Below are 11,654 nucleotides of genomic sequence, written 5' to 3'. Positions count from 1 at the left end.
GTTTTTCTTGTTGTTTCATAATTTGTCTTCTTATTTGCATGATTGCGTGGTATGATTATGTAATGCTCGTTTCATGTTGACTTCTGTAACTCACCTACAGAAACACTTCTGCTTTTGCAGACTGACCCAAACACAGCCTTCCTGCGTGCAGCTCGTGCAGGGCAGCAGGAGAAGGTGGCAGAGTACCTGGACTCGGGAGTGGATATCAACACAGCCAACGCGGTGAGTCCAAGACAAGCCAGTTGATTGTAATGGAATTTATACTCGCATTTGAAGACTTCAGCATGCGTGAGTAAAAACTGCACTTTGTCTAGTGCCATTTACTTTGGATCCAGACGTCTTAATAAGGTGACAAGAAATTCCCTGAAGTTACAGAAGAAGAAAATTTATTGCCATATTCACAAAAACCTCCAGTTGTTCCACATCTTAAGTTATTTTGAATCCAGTTCCCATTCTTGCATCTTCTTTTTCAAAGATTAATTTTAATAGTATCCTCCCCCATATGTCTACCTCTCCCAGGTGTCATCTTCCTATTAGATTTCTGTACCAAAATGTTGTTTAGCATACAGCATAGTGCATGATCTTTCGAAGGTGGTACTGCTTCATCATGACAGTGCCAGACCCCATTCAGATGGAACAACCCAGGAGAGAATTAGAGAACCACGGTGGGTACGTTCTTGAACATCCGCCTTACAGCTCCGACTTGGCCCTTAGTGGCTTCCATCTGTTTGGTTTGCTAAAAGCACACCTAGGTGGGAAATGATTTGCTGGTGTTGAAGAAGAAGAAAGGGAAGTGTGGAAGTGTCTGAGACAACAGTCAAAAGACTTCTGTGCTGTGGGTTTCAAAGTGCTGGTAATGCGATGGGACAGGTGTATCTGTGTTGGTGGAGAATATGACAAGAAATAAATGTATTCTTCAGATTCAGATATCACAAGTTCTACGTTTTATATACATTTTTGACCTGTTTAATGACTCTCCCTTGTATTGATAAAGCACATCCAATTCTTGAAGATCTGTGGCCCAAGAAGAGCTTTAATATTACTTTTGTTTCAGTCAGATTAAAAGAATTATTACTTTTTTAGTTTGGTATGACATAAAGACAGGAAACAGATGTTTTGAACATGTGGCACAGTTCAGATATTTGGGGACAACGATAACAGATCGAAACCTGATTCAGGAGGAAATTAAAAGGCGATTGAACTCGGGTAATGCTTGCTACCATTCAGTCGAGAACCTTTTGTCTTCTCATCTGTTGTCGAAAAATATAAAAATTAGAATATACAAAACTATAATTTTGCCTGTGGTTCTATATGGGTGTGAAACTTGGTCTCTGGCATTAAGAGAGGAACATAGACTGAGGGTGTTTGAGAACAGGGTGTTGAGGAGAATATTTGGACCGAAGAGAGATGAAGTGACAGGAGGTTTGAGAAAACTGCATAATGAGGAGCTTCATAACTTGTACTCTTCTCCAAGTATAATTAGAATGATCAAGTCAAGGAGGATGAGGTGGGTAGGTCATGTAGCACGAATGGGGGAGACGAGGAATGCATATAGGATATTGGTGGGAAAGACAAAAGGAAAGAGGCCACAGGGAAGAACAAGGCGTAGGTGGGTGGACAATATTAGAATGGATTGTAGAGAGATAGGATGGGATGGTATGGATTGGATAGATCTGGCTCAGGATAGGGACCGGAGGAGGGCTCTTGTGAACACGGTAATGAACCTTCGGGTTCCATAAAATGCTGGGAAATTGTTGAGTAGCTGCAGAATTGGCGGCTCCTCAAGAAGGGCTCAGCTCCATGAGTAAGTAAATGTGCGACACTACAATATAATTGAAATAACATTTTCAGAGAAATTTGAAGTAGTTCATGTGTGTTCTCTTACCCTCATAACATTGTAATTTTCTTGTTTTCAAAAAAAAAAAAAAAATGGCTGAGATCATCCCCCTCAAAGTTTTACCTTTGTGTGCAGTATACCCTCTTCTTTCTTCATATCTGTTTTATTGATTACTATCACAGCCTTGCTTCCAAATGTGGTTATAATACCAATGTTAGGTCTCGTTTGATTTGGTAGTAACATTTCCTCCACTGAAGATAAAATGGTTATAGCAACATGACTCAGTCACCAGTGTGTATTGTAAGAATGTTTGTAACATCCTTGGATGGGAAATTGGACAACTAAATCATCACAGGAAAGTCACATATTGAGTGCAGTTTTACTCCTGCTTTCATAACATTCTGATAGCCCAGACAGCCAGGTTTGCCATATTGGGCAGTTTTGATTGATTATTTATTTTTTTGACATTTCATTTTTGTTTATATTGTTGCTTGTCTTATTGTTGTCTTGATACATCCCATACCATTCTGCTTGTATCACCCGCCATACTGATAGTGATAATTTCTATTTGTTTTAAATGTTCCTTCCTTCATCCTACTTTTAAAATTGTTGTGAATTGACAGGGTATGTAATTTCCGTGGTAACTACAGATTTATGTGTATGTATATGCAGAATGGCTTGAATGCTCTTCATCTGGCAGCAAAGGATGGTCACCTAGAGATAGTAGCAGACCTTTTGAAGCGTGGGGCAACTGTTGATGCAGCTACAAAGAAGGGCAACACTGCGTTGCATATTGCTTCTCTTGGTAAGTTTGGATTCTTTCAACGTCTTCCTAACCTTGTGACCAGCATGTGTTGCTCAGCACAGTGTATACTGTCAGGGTCCAGGCTTATCTCAACTTAACAACAGTTACCTCATGTACATGATTTATTTTATCCGTCTTCTAGTGCATACATTTATTTATCNTATGATAAATATATATTTTAGTTATTTTAGTATGTAAAGACAAGGCATGCAATGAATTAGTTTGTCGTGGATTGGATCAGCACCTGAAGATGGCACATTGGTGCCGAAACATGTAGTGAGAGTGAAAAGAGGGGATAAATAAATGTATGCACTAGAAGACGGATAAAATAAATCATGGACTTAAATCAGTGCAACAGGACGCTAAAATATAGCATTACCTCATGTACGTTAATTTACACAATCTAACCTCATTTACCTAATGTTACTTTTCTGTACCTCAAGTTTTCCAAATGTATCTCAGGTACATTTGAGGTACAGTTACTTTAGTTTCTACAACTTACCCACATTTACTTGTACTTCAACATAAGTCATGTTTCCCAAACTTGCCTCATTGCACCATAACCAAACCACAAATTGTGTGACATTACTGAATCTGATCTAACCCAATCATACTTCACCTAACTCTGTCCTAACATACCCTGTCCTAAATTTAAGTTTATCTTTCTCTGCCTCAGCATCCTTCATGATCAGTTTCTTTATTCGCTTAGTGGGGGGTGGAGTCCAACTGGGTCCACTCGGCATGGCGGCCACTGATTGGCCTATTGTAGGCTGCCCCAATTGATTATGATGATGGAGAATTTGGTGGAATGAAGACTGGCAGTGGAAACCGAAGCACTCGGAGAAAACCCGCCCCAGTGCCACTTTGTCCACCACAAATCCCACTTGACCAGACCCGGGATCGAACCCGTGTCGCCGCGGTGGGAAGCCAGCGACTAACTGCTTGAGCTATGGCGCGGCCATCTCATGATCAGTTAGTATCTCAGATAACCTTGACTTGCATAGAATTACTTAAAATGTATTGAAGATACCAGAACTTCCCTTATCAGATCATATCTTATGTCTTATAATATCATATCCCTTGTCTCAGTTCAGTTCAGCTCAGCTCAGCTCAGCTCAGCTCGGCTCGGCTCAATTCAGCCCAGCTACCAGGCAAACTCTTATAAAATCTAACATGAGGTAACCAAACCGAACTTGAACTAATTATTCATTTCACACACTGAGCTCACCTTACTATTCCTCAGGTTGCTTTGTATTAGCTCATTTTTCTCCACTTATTAGGCACCACATTGTTCTCTGTTTACTTTATGTTATATTCATGGTCAAGTCATTTTAAACTCACTCACTCATGGAGTGGAGTCCTTGGGAATCACCAATTGTGCAGCTACTCAAGAAGTAACCAGCATTTTATGGAACCTGAAAGTTCATTACTGTGTTCACCTAAAATTTTTAATAACTCAGTCCAATCTGTTTTATTTGCAGGTGATACAAGTTTAGTTATTAGTAGTTACAATAATATACAATACAGAAATGATGTTGATACAATTATATACAATACAGAAATGATGTTGATATTTCCGTTGCTTATCTTAATGATTTGGTTTAATTGAAACTTACCAAATTTTCATATGGTACTTTGGGAATTTATCAAATACATGTTCTAGTTCTTCGTAGAACGTCATTTTAACTTACCGTATGTAAGTAACACCGAAATGAGAACTGTTCTGAACACCAGTAGCCGCCACATTAGCCGTGGTCGGACATACCAACCCACCACGCCTTAGGCACCTCTCAAGGGTCGAGATAACGAGAACACTGTCTGTAGCTGGCTAAAAATAGCGACCCGTCCGATAGACGTGTTTCACAGGAGGGCGTGTAGGGGAATGAAACNGTTACAAGGTATTCACATACACTTACACAGATCCACATTGGCCCTCAAAATAGTTGCCGTTGGCCGCTATGGAAGTCTGCCAACGTTGATATAGCTGTTTAAAACATTGCTGAAATATACTGGCAGTAAATTCCCATAGGATGCTTTGTGGCCATTCCACGAACTTATTGGCTGTGGTAGTATATATAATCTGAATTTATCACAGCAGTGAGTCATAAAGTTTACTGTTGTGTGGGATGTGATAGCCATGTAGTCTGCTAAATATTTATTGATGTTTCTACAAAATATCCTGTCTCCCTCTGAAGTGTTTGTAAACATGTGCCAGACTATACAGTGTCACTTCCCAGAAGGCAGAAAACTTAAAATTGTGTAAAGTTATTTGTTTCTAAGACCTTGATGTAGTAAGTGATGGTTCTGCCTTGCTTATCTTGGAACTGGAATAATTGTGTTCTAGCTGAGAGTTTCACAACACATACATAATTTGTTTATGTAAGTTTTCTTTTGATGTCTGTAAAGCTTGTAATATTACCAGCTGTTAGACTGATTGTGTGTACTTCTGTGGGATGTCGGATCTGGTGGCGCAGAGAGACAAGCATGTAAATCTACAACAACTGTTTATTGCTGTTAGAATGAATATTACAGACAAGCAGGGAAACAGAGAACGCTTATGAATACTGGTGAAAAATCCCTTCTTAGCAGACTAACCTGAGCTAGTGACAGTGGTGATATTGTTGTCCCTGAAAAGGGCCGTTTGTTGGAAGCCAGCCATGTCTGCTGGATGCTGGGCAAAGCTCTTGTCACAGCGGGCTAGCCAATGCTAGTGTTCGCATTCATCCTTGCAGCAGCTCAGTGATTTCAAGCTGGTAGGATGCCGGGCAAAGATATTGCAGTAGTGGGCTAGCTGGTGCTAGTGGCGGTGAGGCTCGCAGGCCGGCCTCATGAGCGCTGGTGGTTGCTAGCAGAGTTGGCTGCAGTGTGGTTACTAGTAGACTCACTGTTGCAGTGTTCTTTTGATGCAAGCATAGTTGTGACTGCTGCTAGCATCAAGGTCACAGTCAGTCCAGTCCAGTCCAGCTCACTCACTCACTCACTCACTCACTCACTCACTCACTCACTCACTCACCCACTCACCCACTCACCCACTCACTCACCCACCCACTCACTCACTCACTCTTGGTGTGGAGCCCTATGTGGGGCTAATAACCAAATATTTATTACTGTTTGACTGTCACAATCTTGCCTTTGTGGGCTTCCTCTCTGATGAGAGGATGGATCTGTCTTTTGTCAGAGTTGTCTGTATTAATACGTCATTTGTCTCAGTGCGAAAGATATTTGCATTTTACATGTTACACATGATAATAAATGTATGTACAATATATGCAGAGCCTCTGTCAGTCCATGCTCAGTGCAGCAGATTATGCCCTATTTCTAGTAGCTTCCGCTTCAATGGCAGTCTAACCACTGAATGTACTGCTAGAGTCAGAGTCAGAGTCAGAGTCACGTTGCAACTGACGGTCAGTCAGTCTGTCTGTCTTGGTGTCGAGCCCCAGCTGGGGCTCATGACCAGATATTTCTTTTGAATGAAAGTTACTGTCTTGTCTATGTGTAGCGCCCTCTCTGACGAGAGGTCGGGTCTGTCATTTGTCAGTCAGTCTGTATTACTAAGTCCACTGTCTGTATTTACACATATTTACAATACACACTTATTTCTTATTTAAATGTACAATATATACACGGCCTCTGCCAGTCCAGGCTAGGTACAGCAGATTATGCCCTTTTATATATATATATTTCCTAGTAATATTATCTACCACGGCAGTCTAGTCACTTGAACGGTCGTATGCCTAACCGCCGCCAAGTTTAAGCCTCTTATACTTTCTGTGTCGGGCTTCGCCTTGTCCAATGTTGCGAACATTCTCATTATCATGATTTTGTATGACTTCTGCTTGTTGTCTGCATAATTTTGTTATGTAATCATACACGTAAGGGATTTTGAATGTCCTTGCTGCTAGAGTGCCAGATGTCTGCATCTTTATAATTTACCGCAAGGTGGCAGCATGCTATCCAATTGGCATTGGATCTGCCATGGTGAGCGCTAATTGGGTAGCACTTGCTTCACTGTGGAAGGCTCCCACACTTTCAATACACATTAAAGATCACAGATTAAAAAACATTTTAAATTATGCAGAAATCATGGATGTTTGCAGCCTTTATGTTTCTGAACAGTGCCAGTAATGATATCTGTTGAATTTTATTTATTCTAATGAAACTCGCATAAAGATCTCTGTAACTAAATTATAAAGAAATACTACTAATTGTTATTTTATACATAATACTTCAACATTTTCAATATAATATGCTTTATCTTCATCCATATCCCCAACAAAGGTTGATTTATATCTCTAATATATGTTTTAGTGTGAATTCCTTCTACTTTGGTTTTCATTAAATGTATTTATTCTAAGGTGGGAGGAACTGCGATGTTGCAAGATGTTAATAAAATTGATCATATTTAGAAGACAAGTAATTCTATTATATTATAAAAATAAATGAAGTCTGTATTACGGTAATCTAATTGCCATGTTCCATCTATGCAACTATGAGAATGTATACCCATTCAACTGTTTATTAAAAATCATTGCATGTTTGGCCATACAGCATGTAGTGATTTTAATAAGCAGTTGAATGGGTATACATTCTTAGAGTTGTGTAGACGGAACAAGGCAGTTAGATTAGTTTGATCATGCAACAGGATGCACTCTATAAAGATTTGTTTTATGGATTAGATTTTGTAATTTGGCATCACATCATCTTATTCTTGACCTTGCTTTTAGATTTTTGGTATCTTTACATCATTGATTGTTTCTAACTATTCAAACCACTTCCTACAATAATGCAACACTGATTACTTCGTAGTTACTATAGGATTCTGATGATGGTGTATAACACACTGAGATATTGGGTTTTCAGACTTTATCCGTCGTTCTGGTTTTTAAGATAACTAATAAAAACACGACGTTTTGGAAACTGGATCTGTTTCCGTCCTCACGTGAGGGAAAACACCTATTCTGTTGGGTCCCTTAGAAAGAGTTATCTTAAAAACCAGGATGATGGATAAAGTCTGAAAACCCAGTGTCTCTGACTGATTACTTCGTTTTCATTTTATCCGTTCTTGTGCATCCCCTTAATAATCTCAAAATTTCATTTCAGCCAATTGGATTTTATTTTCTCATTCATTATTACCCTAGCTTCACCATCATACATAATGCTGAGATGTGATTATGTGTGAGGATACATGTTTGAATACTTGTATATCAGTAATTGTTGTCTGTTGTGCCCAGCATGTAATGCAGAACAGTAGGATTGAAGTTTTAATATGTGGTTTTTATTGTGTAGCTGGACAGGAAGATGTTGTGAAGCTCCTTGTAAAGCATGGCGCTTCTGTCAACATGCAGTCGCAGAATGGCTTCACCCCTCTTTACATGGCAGCTCAGGAGAATCATGATAATGTGGTTAAGTTCCTGCTCAGTAAGGGAGCCAATCAGAGTCTAGCAACAGAGGTATGTAAATTGTAAGATACTGTTAATTATTCCATTGTGGGTTCATCACTAACACCATGAGAGACTACCAGTAGACTCTTTTTTGAAATAATTAACTGCAGTTCATTGGCCTGAGAACAGGTTTCTCAGAAATTCATTTTAACCCTTAGCAAGTAAATATAGTATTTTTTTTTGTAGCAAGTTAATTTCTTAAATTGTATATAAAACCAACCAGAATGTCCGAAATCCACTTTTATCTGCAAGAACTGTGATCACATGATGCAAAGTTTTTAAAGTGAATTTGCTCTCACAAAAACAACATAAATTTCACTGCACTCTGTACTCACTGACTTTATAACACTTGCCACAGATTTATCGCTATCAGTCCAGTTATTTTGGTTTTTACACATATGAAAACAATTTTTTAACTGTATGGAGGTCAGGAGGGAATTTTTGACCATTTGGTTCCATTCAGCATATGTAGCAGGAAGAAATGTACCGTCTGTTGCATTATATGTCACTAGTGACATTACTCTGATATGTATTTACAAATTATTTTAAAGCTCAGGGTGAAGTCTTCTGGGTTGTAACACAATATAGTCTTGTAGTTGGGTACTGCGGTTTCAGAGGAATGTGCTGACTCCAGTTTGAGGATTGAACTGTTCACAACATTTTTTGAAGTTTTCTGTGGAGTACAGTTCATAGCACTTTTCCATATGTAAGAACACCTTTTTACTGCATGTCTTGGAGAAATAGGTGTCCCTTTCTGCAGTTCCTTTACCTGACATATGACACAGGTGACAGACACCCTTTCCTTCATGCAACAAGGTTTTAACAGGACTGTGCCTAAACCATTTATGACTTATAGGTCTCTTAATAAGATCTAAAAGTACAAATACTATGTTTTTGGATATTAACCATTGTCTTGTCTTTTTCTAAAAACCGTCCTGTTTATTTTTCGAAACACAACGTTTCGGAGACTGGAGTCTGTCTCCGTCTTTAGGTAAAAATGTACTCTGTTTGGCTCAATTGATAGATCTAGTCCCTATCTCCGGGGAAACTGAAGCACTCAGAGAAAACCTTTCCCAGTGCCACTTTGTCCACCACAAATTTTCATCGTCATCGTCATCTCTGCAGCCACTGTCGTTGCTGCCACCTTCGTTGTCATATCATCATCATCCAGATTTTCTCGCTCCAACTTCAGGCTTCCATAAGACAACATTGTGCACAAAGAATTGCGTACTATAACAGCTAAGAAATTTGGGGCTGAAAGATCTAGTACCGTTTACAGGTATTTACAGATTGTAGAAGTAGTGGTATTTACCTAATCGTGCGCTTGTTTCAGGATGGATTCACCCCTTTAGCTGTGGCAATGCAGCAAGGGCATGACAAGGTTGTTGCAGTGCTTCTGGAAAATGATACCCGGGGTAAAGTTCGTCTACCTGCTCTCCATATCGCTGCCAAGAAGGATGATTGCAAGGCTGCCGCTTTGCTCCTGCAAGTGAGTGCAATGGATTTGGCTTCTCTGTTCAGAGAATGTGTTTGATATTAATTTACAAATATAGTGCATAATTTATATGTTTTGAAGGTATTTCACCAAGGCAGGAAATTTTGTTAACCTGTGGTCTAATGGTCAGAGTTCTTGGCTACAGATCCAGAGGTCCGGGTTTGATTCCTGGGAGTACCAAATTTTCTGGGAAGTAGTGTGTCTCGAATGGGGTCCAGTCAGCCTAATGAGGATAATTGAGGAGCTATTTCAAGGAAATAGGGCTCCAGTCTAGAAAACCGAAATTAACAGACGTGGTGATTCGTTGCGCTGACCACGAAACACCCTCTATCTGCTAAAGTTGGCACTAACTTCGCTGACAAGTGGCAGTTACTTGGTCGGTATAGTTCGCTTGCGGACTAAAACCATGGAGTTTTTTTGTAAGTTTCTGTAAAACAAAAGTTATTTATTTTAGGTATTATTTATTTACTGACATTCTTTTGGTTTATTCCCTTGTTTCTGGTGTGTGTTTATTTTCTCCTTATGTATTTTCAGTTACATATTGTATATTTATGTATTCTTTATTATTATTATTTATTATTATTTATGTATTATTGTATTATTTATGGGCCATGGAGGCCCATAGGGTTGTGAGCTGTTGGGGTCCACCATTTTCTAGACAGTTGGCTAATAGATTGTAGTGACCTCAGCCTTATGTGTTGGCCGCCCTTCAACCCTAGCAAGATTCCTGGTACTCATTTATGTTAGAGGCTGAGTTGACTCCAGGGTCATTGTGTGGCTGGAAGGATTAGGTCAATTAAAAATCCAGCGACCTTATGGGGAATCAAACCTGTGACCTTCCAGCTTGTAGCGTAGTGCCTCAAGCAGCTATGCTGCTGAGTGCCTATGTTTCAGAGTATATTTACTTTTATATAGTTTATTTATAAATTTAGTTGTTTAATTGTGCATCTGTTTATTGATTTGTTTTTATTTTTTCAGGATACAGATGCAATATTAAAATGGGTTGCAAGCATCTAGATTGAATTCAGATAGGATGAGTTCATTAGTTCATCTCATTCTAATTGTGATAATATTTATGTATTCAGAATGACCACAACCCAGATGTGACATCAAAGAGTGGATTTACACCTCTTCACATAGCTGCACACTATGGCAACGAAGCAATTGCAAATTTGCTCCATCAGAGAGGAGCAGATGTCAACTTCTCTGCCAAGGTCAGTCAAATTTTTAGAAGTTTACACTGATTACAGTGTGTGATCTAATTTAGTGTGCCATGTCATTTTTATTTAAAAATTATATAGCATAAGTTTATTATGTTTAAAAAAATGAAGTTCTGCATGATGTATTGAATGCTTTTGGTGTTCTGAAGGTAGTCAGATCATGTAAGTTGTGAAGATTTGGATGCAATATTTTGGGTGAAAGAAAGAAGAAATGCCCGTAATTTTTTGTAGGGAAGCAAGTTGAGTAGTGGTTACATGAAACATTGAAGAAGAGGCTGGAGAATAGCATTAAAACCAGTCTTAAGGAGTGAGGGTGTGTGTAATCTGGACTGAGTTACCTAGGCTTATATTCACTGGCAGCCTTTGGAGTTAGCAGTGTTGAGTGTATGGTTTCTGTGACCACACAATTAACTCATTCACTTCTGGGCTTTTAAATGGAGGCCTCATTTAAATGTGAGAGTTTTAAGTTTTGTCTTCGGGTTTTGCTCTGTCTGAATGAAAGAATCACGTTTTGCAAATTTTGAAAAAAAGAATATTTGAAAATTGTGTAGTTGTTAATCACAGTAAGAATATGATACCGTATGGAGTAGTTTTCTTTTTCCCCTGCTTGATGATTTTCTGTATTGCTGTACAGTGTCTTGTTAGGTATTTATCAGCTTGAGGTTTTTGTATGCTGTCCATTCAGTCTTTCAGTATGTGATTATTAGTGGATAATTTTGATGGCACAAGAGTATCTTTGTAGAGACAAAAAATCACAATTAATGTCTTCTTTGTTATACCCCCTCCCCACTCTTTCCCCTCCCTCTCCCCCTGACATCTCTGACCTCTTGACCTTTGAGTAGGTATTGTGAGTTCC

The 11,654-nt window shown here is 39.0% G+C and overlaps 1 protein-coding gene across 13 annotated transcripts in view; it reads left to right on the top strand.

The window, feature by feature from the left end:
- LOC111868594 (ankyrin-3) overlaps positions 1-11,654 on the top strand; it is a 276,782-nt gene that overhangs the window by 133,340 nt on the left and 131,788 nt on the right. For all 13 annotated transcript variants that reach the window (XR_002843539.2, XR_002843535.2, XR_002843534.2 and 10 more), the window contains exons 2-6: positions 121-222; positions 2,510-2,642; positions 7,929-8,092; positions 9,417-9,572; positions 10,664-10,792. Coding sequence is in view for 10 of the 13 variants with exons in the window: in XM_023859420.2 (XP_023715188.1) it covers positions 121-222; positions 2,510-2,642; positions 7,929-8,092; positions 9,417-9,572; positions 10,664-10,792 (684 nt within the window). In the remaining 3 variants the exon portion in view is untranslated. The remainder of the gene's footprint in view (positions 1-120; positions 223-2,509; positions 2,643-7,928; positions 8,093-9,416; positions 9,573-10,663; positions 10,793-11,654) is intronic.

This window comes from Cryptotermes secundus, unplaced genomic scaffold (genome assembly GCF_002891405.2).
Source record: "Cryptotermes secundus unplaced genomic scaffold, Csec_1.0 scaffold280, whole genome shotgun sequence".
Lineage (NCBI taxonomy): Eukaryota > Metazoa > Arthropoda > Insecta > Blattodea > Kalotermitidae > Cryptotermes > Cryptotermes secundus.
The sequence above is the reverse complement of the archived record's forward strand: the minus strand, read 5'-3'. Positions and strand labels throughout refer to the sequence as shown.